The 26,214-nt window shown below is 33.3% G+C and overlaps 1 protein-coding gene and 1 long non-coding RNA gene across 2 annotated transcripts; one reads left to right on the plus strand and one right to left on the minus strand.

The window, feature by feature from the left end:
* Nucleotides 1-7: 7 nt before the first annotated feature.
* On the minus strand, nucleotides 8-2,677 carry LOC140431724 (uncharacterized; the record flags this gene model as incomplete). The annotated part of the gene is made up of 2 exons (XM_072519606.1): nucleotides 2,120-2,677; nucleotides 8-2,014 (listed from the first exon to the last, which is right to left on the minus strand). A coding segment is annotated over exon 2 (1,459 nt), but the record flags the coding sequence as incomplete, so codon positions are not given.
* A 231-nt stretch (nucleotides 2,678-2,908) lies between these two features.
* On the plus strand, nucleotides 2,909-20,447 carry LOC140431725 (uncharacterized). Its single transcript, XR_011949716.1, has 4 exons — nucleotides 2,909-3,418; nucleotides 10,674-10,763; nucleotides 13,593-13,883; nucleotides 20,310-20,447. It is a non-coding gene; the product is annotated as an uncharacterized lncRNA (long non-coding RNA).
* The last annotated feature ends 5,767 nt before the right edge of the window (nucleotides 20,448-26,214 follow it).

Here is a 26,214-nt window from a genome sequence, read left to right on the forward strand (position 1 = left end):
TTATCACATTTTTTTAATTGAAGCGGAATGAGTGGTTCTGTTTCGGTTTTAACATGACCTTTTCGTAATTTTCTTTGATGTAAATTTACAGTTTTTAGCTCTTTGGTTGGATCAAAAGTATCTTTATACTTCAGTTCAAAAAAAGATTTAGAAAATTCTAATGCTACTACTTTTGAAAATGGTACAGCGTTGTAGTTCAGTTGGCTGGAAAAAGACTGAAAATCTATAAAATGTTCTTGTTTCATTTGAATTATTGTATATGGATTTTGTCGGTTTACTTTTAAAAGGTAGCGCAGAAGTGATATAGGAGAATAATATTCTACTTTATTCAACGTTCTTTCAATTGCACTGTGGATTGCATCGACCTCTTGAATACAAGCATGTCCTGGAACAGAAAATTTCATGGAAATATTTTGCACATTCTGATGTTTTTGAATTAGGTAACTGAGAGCATAACTCATAAGACTGTTTCGATTCTGTGGAACGCAGCTATCGCTCCACAAAATGATTTTTGTAAACTCTGGATGGTCCTCCAACACTTTTCCTACTATTTTATAAACTGCGCTTGCAATGTCATTTCCCTTTCTTCCATGTAAAGCTTCTGTCCACACGGCACAATACACCTTTTTCCCAACCGAAAGGTGACCGGTCATATTGTACACATTTAATTTGCTCTTATAAAAGAAATTTTTTATGTCTGCTTTTGGACATGTCAAAACATTTTCCAGATCAAAACATAATAAAGGTATTCCGCTTTCTTTATCTCTTTGTTTTTCTTCTCTCATATACTCTTTCTCTTTCAAATGATCAGTATATCTTCGTTGTGATTCTTCGTCTTCCCTCTTCTCCATTTTTCTTAATTTTATTTCTTCGCAGGTATCACATCTATCTTTTCTTGGTTTGTGAAAAGCTATATTAAAATAGTTGCAAAATATTTTTCTGTAGACAGCAAAAGAAACTGGATTTTTTTTGCATTCTCCAGCAAAATCCAAATAAAGCTCATACAATTTTTTGATACTTAATCCGCTTTCTAAATACTCTTTATTAGTTTTTTTGCGACAGTAATGGGATTCCACTCTTGGAATCATGTTAATGTGCTCCTTGACCAAGTTACTATCTTCGAGTGATGTTACCCGTTTTTGATGTTTGCCTTGTTTACTTTCGGGTAAGGTTTTGGTGGAAGTTTTATTGTTGTGCACCGTATAAATTGGTTTCTGGCTTATGCATAAAGTCCCAGTGTAAAAAGCCTTGCAAACTTGGATCTTTTGATTATTTATCTCAAAATAAAACCTAAAACTTTTGCTTTTTCTCGAATTTTCTGGATTTTTGCCTTTTCTTCGTCTCCAAGGAGTCTCAGCTTCTGTGGTATGCAAAATATAGTTTTTCTTTTCGATGGCTGAGAGTAAATAATAGTTTTTAAAAATTTCCTTCCTTTGTTCGTCGCTAATTTGACGCGAGCACTTCATTCTGCACTTTTGTACACAATCTTTTTTATTCCTAATCTTTCTAGCAGGTACTACCTTTTTTCGAGAAGAAATATACTCTAGACCTTGATCAAATAAAGATTTTCTTTTGTTACATGTCCATTCAGAAGTGTTTTTCTGTCGTTTTCTAGTAAATATCTTTTTATCTTTTATTATATTATGAGTTGCTTCTTCTAGTAAAATTTCTTCGGAAATATGTCCAATATTATTTGTATCATCGAAATCAGAATGGTCTGGTTCTAGAATCTTAATTTTGTTATCTTCTGAAGACGGGATTTTCTTGGTGAATTCTGGAACTAAAGTTGTAGAACTGCTAGGTACATTTCTAAAATAAAAATAAAAAAAAATGTTTTCGCGATTTAGTTAAACAAAATAATTGTCAAAAATATTACCTATTTAAGTTAGACTGCAAGTCACCAGAACCAGAGTTAGATGCATTTTTAATCTTAATATTGCTAACAACTATGATTGGGGCCTTTTTATTCTTTGGAGTGTGAATGATTGAGGTGGAAGACGAACTAGGAGCTTTTCTAAAACAAATTAGTTTTTAAATAGTAACAACAAGCTAAATTATAAAAAGAAATTAATAAAATGTTACGTTGTTTAATTTTTTTTGTTTAGCAAATCATGCCTACCTGCTTGAATCCGTTTCTGAGTTAGTTTCGTCATCACTTTCGCTGCTACTTCTTGACACGGGAATATTAATAACACGTCCACGAATTTTAAGTCTGAAACAAAGAACTTTTTGTAAAAAAAGAAATAAAAAATAAAAACCTAACCTCACAATATAAGATATAGAAAAATCTTACCTGCATTCTTTCATCTTCGATGATTTTTGAACTGGTAATACGTAATCCTCATCATCATCAGAGTCTTGGACATAGTCATCACTTAAATTACTCATTTTTTTTAATTCTAGACACAAATAACACTCTCGAAAACGCTTGCGATTTGTATTATAAATACAGGAACATAACCTCACTTTTACAAAAAATACAATAACAAGGTTGTATGTTACAACATAGAACCATGTAATATTTAGATTTTAATCAAATTTTAAATTCCAAAGTTCTATGTTTACCATAGAACTTTGCTATTCATATAAAGCATAATTTTGTACATACACCCTTGGTTTTTTTAATATTACCAGAGTTGTATGTGAGCAAACTAATTTCCATACAAATTGTGATGTAGTGCTAGTCACATAGAACTTTGTAATATGAAAACTTAATTTAGTAAAAAATGTTACATAGAACCTTGTAATATTAGGGTAACGAATTGTACATAAATAAAAAATTTAGTCTAATAACGCGCTATCTCAGAGAAATATCTATAATGATTAATGTTGACTTTTGCCCTACCACCATACATTTTAGAAAGTATTTATATTATCTTATCACTGCAGTGTTGTCCCCATACCGCTCTTTAATAAATAACCTGCCGTGATCTTTTTTAACCAGTCCCTTCGTCGATCTATAAACAAATTCAGAAAGTTTCAATATTAATACTTATCAGTAGATAACGTTGTGGTTGCCACCCACCATCAGATTAAAAAGTCCCAAACGAGGTGCGAGGTCAGTGTCCCCTCGGAGACAAACCACAAGGGGGCAAGTTTAAAAATATAATACCGCAGTGATAATAGTTCAAGTTCAACTTTTAAAAGCGGAAAAATTAAAGGCTGAATGTATTATATTTCCCAACACCAAGTATCTACTTAAGTCAGTCTAAACGACTAAGCGGGGCTTGACGCGTCTCAAACAGGTTGTTGGGTAAATGTTATAACTGAATAAATATCCAATGCAATTCAATAGAAGCAAACACAGATGCTTTAAAGAATCAGTGTTGTTTTATCATATCTGTACGTGATGATAATATGACTTAGTATAAATTATTTAATCAGTTTGTTTGTGACAAATCGTTTGTGAGAAGTTGAGGTAAGTACATCAAAAATTCAAGTTATTCAATTGTAGTAAACTTAACACACAAAAGAAAGTGGTTGTTATAAATAACTCGCGAGACTGTTAACCGCCTACTGTATACAAACCGTTTAAAAGTTTGTAACGACACTAATCAACGAATAAAGCAAACAATGACATTGTCAACGTCAAAATAAACTAAACATAAACATTTGTAAAATTAAAAATTTGCATGTCATTGGCTTGTTTTTATTTATTTAAATCATTACTATTTACATAAATATTTAACATATTACTCGTAAGTTAATTCAAATAGGAATATAAGCGCAATCATTTTAACCAACTCTTTTTATTCATTTTGGAAAATATTATCATCACCATTATCATCTGTGATCGCTCGTTGAGGTCTTTGGGCTCTAAAGTTTTACATAGTGTTGTTTTACAGCCACACGCACAGGTCCTCAAAAAGTCCAAAGTGTATATCTAAAATCGTTACTTCCTAGTGTGTATTTTTTGAGGGGATCATTTCAATGTGAGGTATATTTTGATTCCTTGAGTATTGACCATGTTTTCTTTATTTCGCTTATTTTTTCCATTTTCGTATTCCTTCTTCTTCTTCAGGTTCCTTCTCCTATCGGAGGTTGGAAATCATCATCGCTATTTTAATTTTATTGGCCTCGCTTCTGAATAATTCTAATGAGCTGCAGCCGAACCACTCTCTCAAATTTCTTAGCCAGGATATTTTACGTCGTCCTGGGTTTCTCTTCCCTTGTATCTTCCCTTGCATAATTAATCTAAGTAATACGTACTTCTCGCCCCTCATTATATGACCCAGATATTGAATCTTTCTAATTTTAACAGTTTTTATGACTTCACATTCTTTCTTCATTCTTTGTAACACCTCTATATTAGTTACTTTTTCAGTCCACGAGATTCTGTGGATTCTCCTGTAGCACCACATCTCAAAGGAATTTAATTTTTTGATTTCAGACTGTTTTATTGTCCACGCTTCCATGCCGGATAGTAAAGTAGAAAAAATGTAACAACGTAGCATTCTTGTGCAGATCTCTAGATTAAGGTTACGGTTGCAAAGTAAGTTCTTTAATTTTATCAACGTGTTCCTTGCCATTTCTATTCTAGATCTGATTTCTTTTGTTTGATCTCCATCTTCGGTTAGCCACGTTCCTAAATATTTATGTGTTGTTACTCTTTCGATCGTTGTATTATTTATTGATGATTAAATGATGATTCGTATTCCTAGTTTTTTTTAAATTCTGGTTAGTGTCATCAATCAATCTCTTTCTGGATCCAAATCTCGGTCTCTTCCCGATTAATTCTTTTCTAAGTGCTAGTTTTGTGTTCCTCTTATCATCAATCTTATCCCAATCCCAACCAACTTACACGTTTACTTCATATTTCCTTTGGGATAGTTGGTCAATTAAATATTCTATTTATTTCGTGGTTACATCTTATACGCCACTACAACAGTTCTTCGAAATTATTTCATTCAGGCTATGTATACCTATTGTTTCCTGATATAATTCCTCTCTTCCTATTTTTGCGTTTAAATCTCCTAAATTATTTTAACGCTATAATTGTTTATCTTTGACTTCTTGGTCTAATTTGCCATTTTTCTTTTCTTCTGCTTCTTCATCATTCCCTTTTTATTTATACCTGTCCAGGATCGGTTTCTGTAACTACGTTTCTCCATAAGTTACTATTTTGGGTCATACGAATATCACTCCCCTCTATCGGCGTCCTGCGTAAGCGTCTCTCTCACCCCGTGCAGTCTTTGTTCTGCCTTCCCTACTCCTCCCTCTTAGTAACTAGCAAAAACATGTTTTCTCGGAGTTTTAGTGTTTTTGGGAGTTTATGCGGGGTTAATATTTTTTGAGATCGATACAACTTCAATAATTTTTTTATTTTTGACATTTTATGTGAATAAAAATAAGATAGCGCAATTTTAACCTGCTGTCCCCTCCCCTTAATCCCAAAAACGTCATTTTTTTCAAAAATTTACGCACATAGCTGAGACTTTTATAAAACTTGTCTATATTTCGTAAACCCGTATGCTAAATAACTATATACCATAACCAAAAACTGTGTTTTGGGGATTTTTAGAGTTTTTTTTGGAGAAATCAAGGTTTTTTATAGGTTATATATAATTTGAAGCAACTGAAGTCGTTTAGGATATTTAAAAATCGGAAAAACCCCTTGACACACCCAAAAAACCATGTTTTTCGGAGTTTTTGTCAGTTTCTGTGGAGTATTTTAGGGGTTTTTGGGGGTTTTTAGGATTTTTTTGGGAAATCAAAGTTTTTCATAAGTGATAGGTATAGAAATTGAAGCAACTGAGTTCTTAATCACATTTAAAAATCGGAAAAACAACTTTAAACACCCAAAAAACATGTTTTTTTGACTTTTTAAGGGTTTTTGTGAGTTTTTGCAATTTTGAGATTGATATTTAATTCATATTAAAAAAATATATGAAAAAAATTTTCAGGCTCAAAGAAGCAAGTAAAACTATCGCTTATGCGAAAAACCAGATTTTCAAAGTTTATTTGGGGATTTTTACTGAACTTATCCAACTGTTTTTTCCTTTATACATATGACATAAGACTAGATTTTACAATTCAGTAAAATCTTCAAATACACTTGAAAACCGAGTCTTTCGCACGTTTCAAGAAATTTCTAGCTTTTCTAAGTATGGCAAATACAACGTTTTGTGTATTGTATAAAAGATTTGAAAATACGCAGCTTAATGATGTATTCTCCGTTCACAAATTGTTGAGAGCACGAAGTGTGCCTCAAAGTCATTAAACGGTCTTAAAATTTGTATCATCATAGGCGTTCCTGAGGTGTTTATTCATTAAATAATAATATAATGTTTTAATACTGTTATATATAAAATTAATAATGTTTTAATACTAATATATTTAGCAAAAAACAATTAAAGCTTTTACGGCTAATTTGGTTATTATATTATATTAATAAAAATAAGAATTTAACCATTAACAATTTTGTAAATAAGAATACCTTATCTCTTTGGATATTTCAATACTAATCTTCGCGTTTAATCACTTTACTAGAAAACCTGGAATTCATATCCGAAGGTACTATTCGTTGCAAGATAATTAGGAAGGAATTCCCCAGATTTTTAATAATATAATGGGTATAAAGATGCCGGCTTTGGCCACGTGCCTCGTCTGTTCAGTTTATATTCGAAACTTAACTTGAAAGTTATCCATGTTTCCGCGTCTACGACAGTAATTAGCGTCTCGAATATTTCTTTTGCAAATTATATGCAGTGCGTGAGTGACTTTTTATTCCATATATCTACGAACATATACGTACCTTTCTCTCGTGCTCGTTTTGTTGGATTTTTTGTGATGGCTTCATCATCAACATCATCAAGTTTTACACCGGTACTGTTGCGTACAGTCAGTAAGTATGTCTATTCACCAAAAGAGAAGACGATTGTCCTGAATGTTCACGATGCTCTGGTTTCTCAGAATCCCACAAATACTGTTCGCAACATAGTCGAAAGTTGTGCCAACATGACTAGCGTAGGGGAGTCAACTATATATAGGTTCCTATCAAAAAGAAAAAAACACGGTATAGCTAACCCAAACACAAACGAACACTTAAAGAGAGGGAAAAAGCCTATTGAAATTGATGAATTTGCCAAAAATGGTATTCGAAGGAAAATTCATGGATTTTTTTTTTCAAAAAAGAAATAGCAAACCTAAACAAAATTTTACAAGAAGTTAGAGACGACCCGGATTTGCCTCATATCGAACGAACTAAATTGTGGCAAGTTTTAAAAGAATTCAATTTCCGGTGGGAGAAATCAGATCAAAAATCACTTTTGATTGACCAAGAGGAGATAATATGTTGGAGAAGAAATTATCTAAGATCCATACGAAAATTCCGAGCTGAAGGAAGGCCAATCTTCTACCAGGATGAAACGTGGGTAAACTCAGGTCATACTGTAAAAAAAATTTGGTCAGATAAAAATATATTAAGCTCCAGGCAAGCCTTTATGGAAGGTTGGTCTACTGGTATCTCCCCACCTTCTGGTAAAGTCAGTAGATTAATAATTTCTCACATTGGCAGTGAAAAAGGATTTGTTAAGCATGGTTTGTTGGAATTTCAGTCCAAAAGCACAAAAGACTATCACGAGGAGATGACAGCTGATGTTTTCGAAGAGTATTTTGAACAGATGATTGAACACATACCACCAAATTTAATTATAGTATTAGATAGGTATAGAAAGGTAAAAAAGTTGGGCAAATCTAGTAAAAACCCCCTGAATAATGCTTGAAGACCTGGTTTTTCGAATGAACAATGGTTTTATTTGCTTCTTTAAGACACGGAAATGGTATTTTTGATATATTTTTTTAATATGAATTCGAGACGTATTATTGAATCACATTTTATCGATCTCAAATAATAATATTAACATCGCAACATCTCTTGAAAAGCTTGAAAATACATGGGTTTTTTGGGGGTTTAAATTAGTTTCACCCAATTTTTGAATGTTCTGAAGGACTGTTATTTATATCAAATTATATATAACCTATAAAAAAACCTAATTTAATCTATTTTGAAGTTTATACAATGTAGAAAATCAAAAAACCACTAAAAACCACTTTTCCGGCTGTTTGAAGGTGGCACAGCTTACGAAAAAATCAGAAATATATTTTTTGATTAAATACACAAAATGAAAAAGAAAATAGACCTGCAGCGATGTGTAATGATTTTTGTTTCCACCTGTAAAAGTTTTTGGAAATATGATTTCCATCTCTTTATTATTATCTCTTCTCCTGTCATTACATCTCCGTTCTCGTTCTTACCGACGTTGCTTCTTTGTTTTTATTACCCCTTAGACCTTTTATAACTTCTTCTTCTTCCTACTTTATAAATAGGCTTAATGCCTGTTTTACTTCGGTTTTTAGCCTAAATTGACGTTGTCTGACCATCTTTTCCTCGGTCGTCCCAATGATCTTCTTCCATTTGGCAATTTGTCTCTTGCTATTCGTACTATTCTATTTTCTGTCATTCTTTCGATGTGTTGATTCCATTCCACTTTTCTTCTTTTGGTCCACGCGTTTATTTCCTCTATACCACATCTCACTCGTATTTCCTCACTTCTTACTCTGTCTCCTAGAGTTTGGTTTGTTATTTTTCGTAAGACTTTCATTTCTGTTGTTTCCAGTAATCTTTGTGTTTTCGCCGTATCTACTCTTGTTTCCGCTGTGTACGTCATTATCGGTCTTATTGTTGATTTATATATCCTGGTTTTCGTTTCCGTTGTGAGGTATTTGTTTCTCCAGATTGTGTTGTTGAGACATCCTGCTGCTCTGTTTGCCATGTTCACTTGTTTTTGTACTTCTTCTTCCACTTTTCCGTAGCTTGACAGTTTTATTCCCAAGTATTCAGTTTCCATCACTTGTTCTATTATTTTGTTATTTATTATTATTGTCTCGGTTCCGCTGATATCACCATCGCGTTAGTTTTCTCTGTTAAGATCTCCATGTTGTATATGAGCGCCGTATCTTCGAATTCTGTAATTAATCTTTGTAGGTCATCTTCATTTTCGGCTGTTATTATGGCGTCGTCGGCGTAGCATATTATCCTTATTTCCTTTTCTTCCATTCTATATCCTCTTCTTTTTTAAACTTTCTTTATGATTTCATCCATTATCAGATTAAATATTAACGGGCTCAGCGAATCTCCTTGTCTAATGCCAGTTTTATATTTGATAGGTTGCGATAGTTTTCCTTTACATCTTACCATAGCTATGTTATCTTTATATATATTCTCAATGGTTTTTACTAAATCCAGTGATATTCCCTTTTCATGAAATAAATCTCTCGCGTCCCGAATTCTCACTCTATCAAACGCTTTGTTCAAATCTATCAGACACATATATATGCTGGTTTGTTGTATTCCAGCTACTTTTCTTTTATTTGTCTTATTACAAAAACTGCATCTGTGCATGATCTTCCTGTCCTTAATCCTTGTTGTTCCTCTTGCAAAGATATTCGTTCCTTTATTTTTGTCGCTATTATTCTTGTTGTCAATTTGAGTGTTGTATTTAATAGATTTAATGCTCGTTAAAAATTGGGGTCTTTCTTATCTCCTTTTTTGAAGAACATCACCATGATCGCTCTCCTCCATTCATCTGGTATTCTGTTCATGGTGATTATTTTATTAATAAGAAGTTGCAGTTGTTGTACAAGGTCATCACCTCCATATTTTAAGAGTTCATTTGGTATTTGATCTTCTCCTGGTGACTTTCTGTTTTTTAATTTGTTTATTCCTTCTTTTACATCGTTTTGGGAGATTTCGGTCTTTTCCTCAGTTATTATATTTGGCGTTTCTGGTAAAGGTTCTTCGTTTTGTTTTTTAAACATTTCTGTCAGGAAGGCCACCCATGTATCCTCTTGTATGTGTTCTATTTCAACTAGTTCCTTCATTTCGCTTCTTTGTTGTCTTATGAAGCGCCATATTTGTTTCTGTTGTCCATAGAAATCCATCTCTAGTCCTTTTGTGAATCTTTCCCAGTAATCTATTTTTGTTTTTCTTACCATTTGATGAGTTTCAGTTCTTATTCTTTTATATTCTTTATATTATTCATTCGTTTTTTCTGACTTATATTTTAGGAAAGCTTTCTTTTTTTGGTGACATTTTTGTTTAACCTCTAGTGTAAACCATGGTGTTTTCGTTGACCACTTTTTGTTTATTATTTTCGTTCCAAGTGCTTCTCGGACAGGGCAGCATCCAGAATATATTTTTTTAAGTTTTCTCCAGCTAGTCTCTACATTGCTTTCATTTTGGACGTGACGAGCCTCGGACTTTTATAACTTATAAATAAAAATATAAATGTAAAAAAATTAAATTATTTGTACAGGTTACCTCTTATATAACATGACTAACATAATAACTAATGCCAATAAAGTTATCTACAATGTAGCAAATATAACAATTGTTTTCTAAGAACACCTCCACATGCTAACATTAAAATTAAGTAATAAAGATTAGGAGATCCAATTTACTCATAATGTATACTTCTTTCAACCGTCAAAAATATCGTTTAATTTTTTTATTATTAATTTAATCTAACAAAGCATAGTATCCGTAATAAAATTAAAGTACTATACCCCTTGCTTGATAACATAGGCCATTATCGACGATAAGATATAATAAAGATAAGTTTGTATTAAACTAAACAACGTTAGCATATTATTGATACAGTTATTTGTTGCAGTATGTGAAAATAATACAAGAGAAAAGAAAATGATGCAGATCAACCGGAAGCTGCTTCCCATCAAGGCCCATTACTTCTTTTTTATGGCAGGTAATGTGTAGACAGTTTATTGTATTTAGGGATAGGTTAAGCAAAACAAATTTAGTCAAAAAATATTTTATTTTAAAAAAATAACGGTTATTGGTATTTATAGCATTGGATTCGTAGTTGTATGTAATAGAAAATTTGAGTGGGCTGGGCAATAGTACACTTTGGTTGCATTGACTACATCATGCTTATGTGGTGAATGAAAAATTAATCAGACATATCAATTAAGTACCAGGGAATATTAGTCACAGCTTCTGACAAGACCGCAATTTATGAACACCATCACAACAACATATGAAGTGGAATATCATCTCTCTCTATCTCTCTTGTCGTTTCCCCATTACTGAGGATTGTGATATTTTTCAATATTCCTAACAATTTTTCCATTGGTCTCTATCGTCAGCTACATTGAGAGCTTCGCAGAATGAGTTTTCAGCTGAGTTCTTAATTAGGTCACACCATCTAGTTGGTAATCGTTCTCTTGATCTTCTCCCCGGAACGTTTCCAGAAACAATTAATCTTTCCAAACTATCGTCACCTCTGCAAACCACGTGACCGAAAAATTGCAAAATACCAGACATATTGTGGACAGCCTTTTTTTAATCTAGAGTTGGTTTAGAATGGAAACGTTTGTCCTATTAGCTGTCCAAGGTATGTGCAGCATTCTTTTCCAGCACCACATCTCAAAGGCATCAATTTTTTGGAAGAGTCTAAGTCTCTGTTCCGTATAGAAATATTGAGAATACAAGGGCATTCATCAGTCTCATTTTGATATTTTGGAAGATAAATCTGTCTTTCCAAACTTTAGTTAGGCGACTCATTGTTTTTTTTTGCCATACCAATACGTCTCCGAACTTCTGCTTCACAAATACCATCGTTAGTTATACCAGACCCGAGATAGACAACACTGTCCACTATCTGGTATTCCTGTAACATGCTAGTCAGTTAAATAGTGTGGAATCTGTCGACCACCACTATTTTTGTCTAAGCTTTATTGATTTTCAGACCAACTTTATTGCTTTCGCACTCAACTCTTCTCAGGAGATTAAACATTTCTTACTCATTTGCTGCTGTAGTATCATCAGCAAATCTTAAATTGGAGATTTTCCTACCAGCCACTGTTACTTCACCGGCCCTTCCATCTAAAACCATCCTCATGGCATATTCACCATAAATGTTGAATAAGTCAGGTGACAACCCGCATCCTTGTCTAACACCTCTCTCGGTCTTGAATTGGTTTGATAACTTCTGATCTAGTCGTACTGTTGCTATATTGGACTGGTACAGATTTTTAATGGGCCACAGATTTATCCAGCTTAAACAATCAAATGCCTTTTGGTATTCAACGAAGCATACGATCATCTTCTTCTTCAGTGCCTTATCCGGTCCGGATGTTGGCGATCATCAAGGCTATCATGGTTTTGTTGACTGCTCTGCGAAACAGCTCCGCTGAGGTCATCCCAAACCATTGTCGGAGATTTTTCAACCACGAGATACGACGGCGTCCCGGTCACGCGCTATCTCAGAGTCTTTACCCTGCATAACAAGTTGAATAATTCGATATTTTTCTTCGTTCCGCATCACGTGGCCGAGGTACTCAAGCTTGCGTTGTTTAAATAAATTAAGCACTTCTTTTTCTTTTGTCATGCGCTTGTAGGACCACAACGTTGGTGACATGGTCCACATAAGATATTTTTAGTATCCTTCTGTATATCCACATCTCGAAGGGTAGATCTCATACGATCATAGGTACTTGAAATTCTCTAGACTTTTTAATTGAGTTGTCTCAGGTTCAGGAATTGTTCCTGTGTACCTATATCCTTTACAAACCCCGCTTGTTCCTGCGGTATTTGATAATGTAGATAGGTTTTTAATGATATGCAACAAGATTTTACTAGCATGTGTTATTAGTGACGGTGTCGTTGCAGATGCGGTCGTAGCATTTGCGATCACGGCTATTATCGTTGCATTTGCGGTCATACAAAAATGTGTTGATTTTATCGTTGCATGTGCGGTCATTGCCTAATAAACAAATAATATTTTTACCTTTTTCTACTACTATTACATGAATAATTCTACAACCAAATTTTGTAAGATTTAAATAATATTTACCACAGACGTTGATAAGAGGAGAAATGTTTACTAATAATTTTTATTACGGCAAAAAGTATTTTGATATAAAAAAACTTACCTCTCCTTTTATTGTTATGATACTAAAGCCCATATTATGTTATTTGTTTTCTAGTTTTTCTTTCTTCGATTGCTCTTTGTTTTATCATGCTCTGCATTTTCTTTTCTTTTTTACTCAAAGCTTGGTTTACATAAGCTCGTGGGTCTTTCAAGCTCTTTAGTTTGTATTTATTCTGCATTATTTTTTCTTCTAGTTCTATCAGACATGTATATTGTTTTAGTTTCCGTACTGTCTTAAGTTTTGTTTCAATTCTCAGATGCCGATCTAAGAATTCTATTAAGTATTTTCTTTTTTACTTTTAGGATTCTCCAAGTTCATTTTAAAGCCATTTACAACGATGTTTTTCACTCTTTTTTCTTTTTTTAACAACTCAATAGTTTTCTGCATTTCTCTTAATTCTGACTTCATTTGTTCATTTTCTTTAGCTTCTTGGGTTATTGCAAGTTCCCTATCTTGGTGGTTTTTCGTCTGTAAAGGTCTCCTTTGATTTATCCTAGAATTCTTCTTAAAATACATTTATATTTCCCATATTTTTATACTACATTCTTTAGTTCGTACAATTTTTTTAAAAAGCTACAAGTACATTTTTAAATAAAGCAAATTTTTAAAAATGAAAATTTATATAGTAATATCTTTTATAGCAATGGGCCCAATCCTTCCGCAGCTCAATGTCATCGGTAAAGAATTGGGAGTATCTTTCCTTTGTGATGGGTATAATAACGGGAATTCTTCCAGTAGCATTTCTTCTGGCGAAACCTGTGTTCGGACTGATCGTGGACATATTTAGGGACTACAGGAAGTCCATCTTTATCGCTTTAATCGTTGCTACCACAGTTAGCTTCGCGCTTCTAGACTATGTTCCCCAACAACCTGGACTACAAGTAGTGTTAAATGGAACCGACATGCAAGGTTTTAAAAAATGTGATATTAGTGTAAGTATAACTTGATCTTAGTAAAAATATTATTAGTTTGTAAGTAAGTAATTGAATATTTCGGTTGTTTTTCTGCTATTTTTCGACCTTTTCCTCTTCTTGTTTACACTGTTTTTTAGTTCTCTTCGATTTGTTTTATTTATAATTTATCTTTTTATTAACTACTAGTGATTTTGCCCGACACCATGCGACTGGGGCTCCAGTCAACTGTCATCTACAGTTACTCCACTCAATTTTTTTTCTGACTTCGTCCTATTTAAGCCTAGGACGGAGAATTTTTGAAAAATTGTTGAACTTTTGCGAAGTCGTCTTATGAAATCGATCTACGTATAAAAACCAGCGTAATTCTAGTTTGGCAATTTATTTGTTGGGAAAGCTCGAGTTTTGTATTATGTTTTTTTACCGATCACCAAATTCGCAGCCATTTTTTTGAATTAACAAATTTTCAAAAGAGTTAAAAATTAAATTTTTAAAATAATAAACTTATTGCATGAAGGGACCGGTCTTTTCACCTCCAGATAAATATTGGCCTATCTGACAGTTAGTTATCTGGAGGTTAGACATTTATTCTTAGAAGTGTACCTGTCTTTCCACGTCAAATTATATTGCGGTTACTAATGGTGTTTCCTTTAGGACTATGGATGAGGTGGTCCATTGCATTATATCTTTAGTTTCCTATGCATATTTACACAAGCTATCCAGGTTGTCATTATTATCATTAAGTAAGGAGAAATCATTTGTTTCATTCGTATATTTAGAACGATTTCCGAGGTGGATATCGAAACTTCAAATGTTTTTAATTCAAATTGTAATTTATTCCCATTATATACAGTGGATAATATATAAATTCTACAAGAAAATAGTTTCATAGACCAAACTATTTTAAAATGTAGCAAATTTTATATAAAAATCGACATTTTATCGAATTTATTCCAATTAAAATTTATATTATTATAAATAAGTAATAAAAATAGTTTTCACGAGTAGGTACGTCGCAAATTTTCCAGATAAAATGAAATGGTGTAAGTTTCTAAAAATAGATTTAATTTTATGTACTTTTAAATATATGTATAATTATTATATTTTACATTTGTTACAACAGGTTGTCTCGTGTTTCATCGTTAAGTCAATAAATGTTGTTCATTTTAGATGGATCTTGTACGGACGGAATCACTGTAAAACTTTTTTTGTTTTATTTTTATGATCAATTAGGTGATCAATTTATTTATTTATTTTTTGTGAAACACATTGCTCACAAACCTTAAAGTTTATGTTAAAATCCATCAAATAATCCGGTACTACATTAATACACTCAGGTGCAAAAAAATCGATCCATTCTTTATTTCTTATTTATTTGAAGTTGTATAATTTTAGAGACATTAAATTACGTATGTAAATTTAGGTGTACCCTCGTATACGAGAAATAAAATAATATTTTTAATATTGCTTTTTATATTTCTTAAAACAAATTGGTATTTCAGGTTTTTGTCAAAAAGGGTCTGAAGCAAGAAGATATTTATTAAATGTTGTTTTTAATTCAACAACCATACTAGTGTAGTGATTTTATTTTCAAAACGTGTTATATTTTTATTTAATTATCCTTCCTAAATGTCTCTAAACTCCGACAGATGCTGCAAGGGCGGTGACTTTAGTTCAAGATGGTCGTAGCCAATATTATGCAGCTGAAATGTTGGGTGTTAGTCGATCTTCGGTTCAAAGAGCAGTTCGGCATTTTAGCGACACCGGTTAACTTCACAAGAAGACCAGGATCAGATCGTAGAAGGGTAACATCCTAAAGAGAGATGATCGATTTCTGGTCTCATCATGTTTGAGAAATCGGCATCTAACTTCAGTTGAACTGACAAATCGTCTGAGCGAAGTGAGAAATGTGGATGTAAGCAGATGGACAGTTCGTCGACGACTTGTAGAAGGTAATTTATTATCCAGAAGGCCAGCCCAATCTCCAATACTATCCATAGAAACATCGCAGAGCTCGCCTTGCTTTGGCAAGAGAACATGAAAACTGGAGTGATGCAGATTGGAGCAAAGTATTGTTCTCAGATGAGTCCAGATTTTTGTCTAAGGTCACCAGACGGCCGAGAAAGGGTTTGGAGAAGACATGGAGAGCGATATTTTCAATGTAATATTGCGGAAAGAATAAGTTATCGGGGGGGCTCCGTTATGGTTTGGGCTGGTATCAGTTCAGAAGCCAAAGTGAAACCATTACAATTCCGTGTGATCTGCAGTAAGTATAAATCTCCAAAGAAATGTGACTCCCATGGTTATCCAATAAGAGAAGCACTTGATCTTCTTTCGAGGCCTTTATAGGCTGACAAAAATGTTTGATCCAATCGAAAAACAACTCTTCATTTATCCAACGGTTTTTTGAACATCTGTATATTGCTCCGATTAGGCCTCATCTTAATTGTAGATTTATACGTATTCGAGGGAATATGGATATAAGAGGGACAAGAAGTCCCGAAGCATTTACAGTGCATACCATGGTAACATTTTTCCATCTTTTCCAAGATATTAAGGATCCTACTCGTTTTTGACCTTTTGCTGCCAAAATTTTTGATGGTGTCTGGACCGTAGAAATGCCCGTTTCATCTACATTAAAAATTTGACTCTCAGGAAATTTGAACTTTTCCATAACTGTGAGCAGATTGTTAAAAAATCGTTCAACCTCATCTTTATTGAATGCAGAAATGCGGTTTGACTGGTACCTTCGGGTTTTCTAACACTAATGTTTGGTTAAAAAGAGTTCTAATCAATCTTGACTAGAGATTTTTATTATCTAGTCTAAACGGTATTTTATTTTATTTACTTCAACAAACTGGTCTGCTAAACGTCTTAGTTCTGCTGGTGTGATTCCAAAAAACATATTCGCCAATTTTTTAACATGGTTGGCTGTGGTGGATTCTGTTCATCATTAAAAACTGGTTTCCTGCCAAGTTTTATTTTTTTACGGCTATTAAACTATAGTTTGTCATGTAGAGTGGATTCTGGAATATTGAATGATCGACCTACTTCTTGTTTTCTTAGCCCAGATCATATAGCAGCTTTTAGTTTCTCTTCTGTCCATTTGATCTCTCGATTTTCCAAATGTAAGCACGGGGATTTTTGGAATCTAAAAAGCAATACAAACACTATATAATCAAAAATTCTCACACGGGGTAATACCGCGCAACGCGAAATTACCCTCACACAGCTGCACGTTATTCCCCCTAGATGAGTAACCTAACTTAACTTATTACTGTTTATTAATGACTAAATAAAATTCATTGTTTTTGTACATGAAATTATCAATACGTATAAAGCAGAGTAATCATGGAATAGTTGTAATGAAAATTAATAACAAAACTTACCACTTTTTAAATTTTATTCGATAATTACATTGACTGGGACAAATTACAAGAAGTGATAAATGATTTTACACAGAAAATTGTGATCACAGGAGACATGAACAGTAGAGTGGGGAAAGAAGCAGAAAAATGGAACAATGTCATCGGACCTTATGGGGAGGAAAAACTAAATAAAAATGGAAAATTACTACTCGAATTCTGTCTAGACAATAACCTGGTGATTATGAACACACACTTCCAACATAAAAGGATACACAAGATCACAAGAGAAGTCAAATCAAGAGACGAACAATCAATTATAGACTATACTATAGTGCAAAAAACAGAGAAGAACTGGATAAGAGACGTAAGGGCAAAAAGGAGTTCTGAAATTGGTAGTGACCACTATCTACTAGAAACCACATTCAAAAGCAAAAGAAAAGAAATAAAAAGAAATGAGAACATAAACAGAAAACACAAAGAAATAATAAAAATTTATAAACTAAGAGAAGAAACAACGAAAATAATATCCTCAGAAGGGCTAGAGAAAGAGATGGACAATGAACATAAAATAACAATAGAAGAAGAATGGGGAAAATTTAAAATGCGATGATAAAAACAGCTAAATCAATATGTGGAACTACAAGAAATAACAACAGAGGGAAACAAACATCTTGGTAGAACGATGAAGTGAAAAAAAAATAAAAGAATAGAAGAAATTATGGAAAGAATACATACAAGACAAAACGCAACAAAAATATGAAAATTATAAGAGACAAAGAACAAAAGTTAAAGAGATAGTTAAGAAAAGAAAAAGAAAAGTTGGGAAAAATTCGGAGAAAAATGGAAGAAAACAGCACAGAAAACGTAAAATTATTTTACAGAACACTGAAAAACCTAAGAAGCAACAAAGAAACGAAACTAAACAAATAATGAACAATGAAGGAACAATAATAAACGACGATAAGAAAATTATGGAAAGATGGAGGAAACATTTCAGCTGATACTGAATGGAAATCAAGCGAATGCAATGGAGAAGGAAAGCAACAACAAGAGAGTATCCATGAGAAACACGGAAAAATCCAGAAACTATAGAAAAGAAGAACTGGAAGAAGCAATAAGAAAGATAAAGATTGGAAAAGCACCAGGAAGCGATGAAGTAGCACCAGAAATGATGAAATATATAGGAGTAAAAGCAAAAGAAAAATTATTATACTATATAACCTAATATAGAAGAGAAAAGTAATACCCAGAGAATGGACAAATGCAGTAATTATACCTATATACAAGAAAGGAAACACAAGAGACTGTAAGAACTATAGAGGTATATCACTACTATGTGTAGCAGCAAAAGTATACGAAACCATAATAGAAAGGAAAATTGGAAAGAAATAGAACATAAATAGAGGACGTACAAAGTGGATTTAGGAAAGGACACAACACACAAGACCATATATTCACCATGCAACAAGTAATAGAAAAAGCCTTAAAGAAAAATAAAGAAATATATCGAGCTTTATAGACATTGAAAAAGTATTTGACTCAGTCAAAAGAAAAGATATATGGGAAAGCCTAAAGAAGAAACAAGTAAGTGAAGAACAGATAGAAGCAACAAAGAGTATATACATGAAAACAACAAATACAGTAAGAATGTTAAATATACAGTCAGAACCATTTGAAACAACTCAAGGAGTTAGACAAGGGGAAAGTCTCAGCCCAGTGCTATTCATAAATGTAATAGATGAGATAATGAAAGAATGTAAGGAAACATTCAAGAAATACTGCATCGGTTTGAACAGAATGCAAATGATAAATGCTGAGATGTGTATATTTGCAGTCGACATAGTATTAATTGCGGAAACTGCAGAAAAACTGAAATACAACTTAGAGAAATGGAACCTAGAAGTAGAAGCAAGCAAATACAACTTAAACGTAAACAAAGAGAAGACTCAGGTAATGAAATATCAAGGAAACAAGGGACGGAAGATCAAATAGAAGTAATGATAGACAAACAAAAAATAATACAGACAAATTCATACAAATACTTAGGAACAGTAATCAACAACAAAGGAGACATCGAGAACGATCTTAACAACAGAATGGAAAACACAGGAAAACTATTCCAAGCACTAAATAGAGGATTTCTTAATAACAAAGAAATATCAACAAAGACAAAGATGACAATATACAAAACAATATATAGACCTACAGTGACATATGGAGCAGAAAATTGGATATTAAACAAAAGACATCAGAGCAGAATTCAGGCAGCAGAGATGAAATACCTCAGAAGAACGATAGGAGTAAAAAGAACTGATAGAATCAGAAATGAAGAAATAAGAGAAAGACTCAAAATCAAACCGATACTCGATTCAATCAAGGAGAAAAAATTGGCATGGTTCGGACATCCTAACCCGGGATGGACAATAATAGACAAGTAAAAAGAGTGTGGGACGCCAACCAATAGGGAAGAACAGAAGGGGAAGACTCATTAAAGAATGGAACAGTGACATCTCGCAGATACTGCAGAGTAAAAGGTAAGACTTGGCAGGAAGCAACACAGATGGCATCCAATACGCAGGAATGGAGAAAGTTCGTTAAGAACTAGGACACCTCAGAAGACTGTCAAATATTGTAATTTAATAAAATGTATTATAAACGACCCAACACCGAAAGGTACAAATGGATCTACTGATTAAGTAAAGTAAAGTACATTGACGTCTTGAAAAACAAACAATCGGCGACCTTGTCTAAACCAAAACTACGAATGCAGTAGATTGCAAACATGTGGTTAGCAAATACAAGACTGCGCGCTGTGTTTGAATGTTAAAATACTTATGCCGTGTTTGCCAAGATACCTGATGCGCAGAATTCCCAAGTACGCGAAATTCAACTGGTCTTCCCTAATTATAAAAGAGTTAATCTGTGGAAACCTTAGCGTAGTATAAAAGTAATCAAAGAATAGGAAAATGTTTCATATTAGCATTTATATTACTTTGTTTTTTATATTTTAATTCATTGTTTAATATATTTTGAGAATATACTCGAACTTCTTCTTTTTAATCATATATTAATGTTTTAGAAAATTAATACTGAGGAAAAATGTAGCAATGTCACCAAACGTCTAATATGCACTTCTAATTGTTACGATACCCACAACCATTTTTGGTAGAAACTTCAAACTCTTCGTCATTCGAGCAAGAACAATTGTGCCATTTGGAAACCAAACCTTCCTTATTGAACCGATATTACAAACAGTAGCGACAATTCGTGTCATCTGAAGTGCCATCAAGACTTTGAAAACGGCCACGATTGTCTCTATAAACAGCTCAGCTTTTGGGTGTACATATTTTCATGTGTGTTGGGTCCGTCGGGTTCAACGTGGTCAATTCTATCAGTGACGCCATATGTTTTGATGTTATCGGTAAGTATATATCGAAATCCCTTTTACGATGTAAAATTGGTCACTGAAAGTCACAAGAAGATAACAGGAATAAAGCAACTAACGCTAGCCTGAATTTTTAATCGGATATTAAGGACTCCAACATGAAGAGCATTTGGCTGACAGTTCTGCCCCTATCGCGCATCAGAGTGCTATATGGGGGAAAGGGATGGTCTGGAGTGACAGACTGCAATTGATATTTTCAAACTCTGTTACTTTTGTTTCTGCTGATGAACTCTATAAAACTTTTTCATAAGTTCTTGCACTTTCTGTGGATGCTATTTATCCGTTTCTATTTACTTCTTTTATTAATTTCTTTAATGATATCTTCTACAAAGCGTACATATCCACATCGATAAATGTCTTAATTCAAAATCTATTCTATATAATTCTTAAACGTTTGTTTAAGATTTTTATTTAAAAAAAATCCTTTATAAAAGGTATATTAATATAAAAACCTTATCGGGTTACATCACAGAACGTTTTCTGACTGACTATACTATCATCAGTACTTTCTATCCAAGATCACCTAGTATTTTATAACAATTTTGGTATGAACATAGCAAAATGACAACTTTATTCCTACTACAAAAATTTACAAAAAAAAACTACAAACATTGTTCACTGCTCCTAGTATCGATTTCTTTATATGATTTTTTATTCTCTATAATCTTTCACAACACTGTTATCTATTTAATCCGGTATTTCCACCATTTCTCTAAATCAGAAGTGAACAAAGAGTAAATTAGATCAAACAGATATCTACTTTATTGCAGATGTTTGCTTATATTTGTTTTTTAGTCAGGAATATGATTACGGAAAGCAATGAGTATGGGGTACAATAGGTTTTGGAACTTCCGCTCTCATAGCTGGATATGCAGTAGATTGTTTCTCTGGTACTTCAATATCTTACACACCAGCTTTATTGTAATGATTGTTTGTTCCGTGGTGGATCTTTTGGCCTGCACTAAATTAAAGGTAAGTTAAATAATACCATAATACAAAAATTATGTCTTTTAGGGTTGATTGTTTATTTGTTATTGTTATTATATTCTTTGTTACTATTACACACACACACGTTACTATATATAGCTACTGCAATATCTCAAACATCCAATCTGTAAAAACAAATACCCTAGTATACACCAAAACATGCATACTACCAATAATGACATACGCCGCCATGATAATAGCCGAAACATCAGTAAAACACAAATACTAAGAATAACTGAGATGAACTCACTAATAACCATAACATAAAAGGATTATCAGAACAACTTAAAAGATGGGAAACAAATCAACATTTCAACAACATTCAAAACAACAAACACATTGAGATCTATTTTATCTAAAACTAAACCTAACCATGAACGAGAAAGAACAAAGATTGTATTTATAAAATACCTTGCGAATACGATCAGTTTTATTTAGGTGAAACATCAAGGCCATTAAATGTTAGAGTAAGTGAACATCAATCTTATAATAAAAATAGAGAATTTGATAGATCTTAAATATGTAAATACACATGGGCAAATGAACATTGAAAGAAGGAGGAGAAGAAGTCATCAGGTACCTAAAATACTTTTAATAAATGCCTATTTGAAGGAAACATACCAAGGGAATGGAATACTGCTAACACAATAATAATACACAAAAAAGGGGACAATACAGATCTGAAAAATTATCGTCAATATCACTACTATCCCAACTTTATAAAACATTCACAAAAATAATTACAAATAGATTGACAACAAAGTTCGATGTATATCAACCAGTAGAGCAAACCGGATTTAGAAAAGGGTTCAGTACATGTGACCATCTTCACACACTAATGGTCCTAATAGAAAAAGTTAACGAATACAATTTACCAATCTGTTAGCATTTATAGACTACGAGAAAGCTTTTGACAGCATAGAATATGGGCTATTGAGGAAGCACTGGTCAACAGCAGAATAGATTCTAGATATAGGATATTAATACAAAATAATATATACCAACACGCTGAAATGGTAGTCACGAATGGATAACGGAATGAAAAGGAGGCCAATAAAAATCAAACTGAGGAGTAAGACAGGGAGACACCATATCTCCAAACGGAAAGTATTTAAACCATCTAAGATATGCAGATGACGTAGTACTAATAGCCGACAGCTGGAAAGAACTGAAGACGATGATCGATGAGCTTCATACTTCTTCTTCTTCTTCAAGTGCCATCTTCGTTCCGAAGGTTGGCGATCATCAGGGCTTCATACGGAATCCATAAAAAAAGGACTGAAAATAAATCTGAGTAAAACTAAGCTAATGTCGAATAAAGATGATCAACCGACGATAACCATCCAAGGAACAAAAGTGGAACATGTAGAAGAATACATATATCTGGGTCAGAATATCAAAGTAAACAAAGAAAACCAAACTACCGAAATAAGCAGACGAGCAAGAATGGGATGGGCCGCATTTGGAAAACTCTCATACATACTGAAAGACAAAAAGATACCCCAAAACCTTCGAACCAAAGTGTTCGATTCTTGTATCCTTCCGTTCTCACTTACGGAGCTCAAACCTGGACATTCACAAAAAAGAACATGGACAAGATTCGAAAAACTCAGCGAGCCATGGAACGACAGATGCTTGGTATCTCACTAATAGATCGGCAAACGAACGAAGCAATCCGGAACAAAACAAAAATAAAGGGACGCCGCGAAACAAGCAGCTAATTAAAATGGAAATGGGCTGGACACAACGAACGTCTCGAAGATGGTAGATGGAACAAAGAAGTCGGAAACTGGCGACCGTACGATGTGAACAGACCGAAGAGGAAGACCTCAAATGCGCTGGAGCGACGATATCAAAAGAGTCGCAGGACCAATGTGGAAACGCCTAGCACACACAACAGGGATGAATGGCGAGAAATGGGAGAGGCCTTTATCGACAATTCGGATAGAAAAGGGCTAAAAAAAAAAATGAACATAGGGTTCAATAAAACGATTCATATTAAAAGAGAAAGTTAATAAAAGGAAAATGCCACTATTAGTAAGTCACTAACATATCGAGGATGTTTTTAAATAACACTTGAATGAACTGTCTTACAATAAAGTCATCCCAGCAACGAAACTCAGCAATATTGACAATAATTTTTAAAGTCGTCTAATTTAAAATGTATCAATATGTCTGAATTGTCAATATAAATGAGTCAGATAAAATTAAATTATTAGAAGGATTTTTTACCTCTGAAGGTAAAAACTACCTTTGAAGTAACAAAAAACGAAATTTGGAAGTGGAAATTGAAACGTCAATAAACTTATTTTTTACTTCAATTATGACTTATTCAATTAAAATAGTAGAAATATAATAGTTAGAATAGTAGAAAATAGCTTCAGAACAATATTTTCGTATATATTTTGTAATTACCCACGTATACAGGGTGTTTCAAAAAGGTATGTCATAAATTAAATCACGCATTCCGGGGACAAAAATAAATTAATTGAATCCAACTTACCTTAGCAGAAAAGTGTACACAAAAAAGTTACAGCCATTTGAAGCTACAAAATAAAAATTGTTTTTTTGCATTATCTCCTAAATTACTTGACATTTTGTAATAAAAATAGACACGTTACTTTCTTGTTCTGAAAGCATTATTCATAAAAAATGAAACAACAAAATCTAAGCGCACAGAAAAATTTTAAGGGGGGTTTGCAGCCCTAAATCCCCCAAACTTTTGAGTACGTTCAAATCAAATGAATTTTGTGGCATCATTAGTTTAACACATTATTTTTAAAATTTTTTTGCCTTTTCTACCACAAAATCATGAAACCTTTACCTAACAATGAATCTAATTTAATTAGTTAATAACCATTTACCTAACTTCTTATAGATGATACAAAAACTGTAATAAGTACTAACCTTGGTATATGCATATACAAAGTTGTAAGTTACAAGAAAAAAACCTTAACCCTATGAAACTTGATGTTAATGTCTGTCACAACACCACAGCTGTCCTAGTTAAGTCCCCTTAAGACTCTGGCGGTCCTTGGGGCTCCGAAAAAAGCGAATGAAGGAGAACGCTGTGGTTCTGGAGACAATCGGTTCCTGGTTACCAATGGAGGTTGAAGTAGGTGTTTGGTTAAACTAATCCTAATATTAATCGTTATCCTAATCGGGTGGAAATCTACAAAAAAATAACATTTAGAGAAACATCAAGGCACCCAAAGATGACTGTCAACACATACTCTTACATCGAATTACCACAATAAACAAACATTTTATTTCATCAGCTTACTGTCATCCTGTCTATTTATTGCGTCTGCGCATTTAAATAATATCGAGTAAATTTGGCATGAAAGTTTTTATACCGAGTAGGTATACAAAAAAAACAGAAAAACCTAATTAGGTGTCCGATAAATTTACGATCTAAGCTCAAGGCCACTTGATACATATGAGAAAACTCGGATTTTACACTGTTAATATTTCAAAAGAAAATGAAAATATGAATAAAATGATAGGCCTATAAAATTAAATGATTTAATTGCTCACCTGGGTTTTAATAATCATTTCGGCAGATTTGGAATCAAGATTCTTTATCATATTATGTTGTTCCAATTCCTCCTTGATGTTCGGGGAAAATATTAAATCCAATCCCAGATTTTCTACCCGATTTTAAGACGAAAAATGCCGGTAAAGGCTTGAAGAAATAAACCTCGCTGTGTGAGTTGCTGGCCAAAACTGACTTTAGACGAGCGCCTCTTGACCACTTTAGTTGTTACACTTAGCATCGTATCGTCTATTGTCCATAAACGTTTTATAAAACAGGATTCTGAGGGGTTTTAGGATTTTAATAATTAATTATATTAATTAATTATATGTTAGCAGTTGTGACTGCTACAAGCTATCAGTATTTGAATTTGTTTGCTTCCTAGTTCTAAGTGCTTTCCTTCACCTCCCACTACTACGTACTCTGTTTTTGATGGATTAATTGATAAGCCCACTTAGTATATTCTTCATCTATTTTTCGTTACATGTAGTGGATATCATCTTGATCTTCTGCAAGTATACTTGGTCATCAGCAAAATGCAAGCTGTACAGTGTATGGTCTCGAATTTTAACACCCATAGGTTTACTTTGTCTTTTCCAAATATCCAAAACCTCTCCAAATAAATCTTAAAGAGTGTAGGTGCAATGCAGCAGCCTTGGCGAAGTCCTTTGGTCACTTTTATCTTTTTTGTCACTTTTTGTCCAATCTTTATTACACTCGTCATATCATCGTACAACTCCCTTGCAGCATTAACGTAAATCTGCGGTAATATTCTTGTCTTCTAGCACCTGCCATAGCTTGGCTAATAGGACACTGTCATACGCTTTTTGAAGATCAATAAATACCATGTGTGTCTCCATATTATGTTCCAAACGCTTTTCTATTGTTTGTTTTAGGCAGAACACATTGTCTATACAAGAAAGACCAGTACAAAAGCCACTCTGATCTTCAGCGTCTTCCAAGCAATCTTCAATTCGGCTTTTAATTATCTTTCCGTAGAACTCTGAGATAGCGCGT

This window comes from Diabrotica undecimpunctata, unplaced genomic scaffold (assembly GCF_040954645.1).
Source record: "Diabrotica undecimpunctata isolate CICGRU unplaced genomic scaffold, icDiaUnde3 ctg00001793.1, whole genome shotgun sequence".
Classification (NCBI taxonomy): domain Eukaryota; kingdom Metazoa; phylum Arthropoda; class Insecta; order Coleoptera; family Chrysomelidae; genus Diabrotica; species Diabrotica undecimpunctata.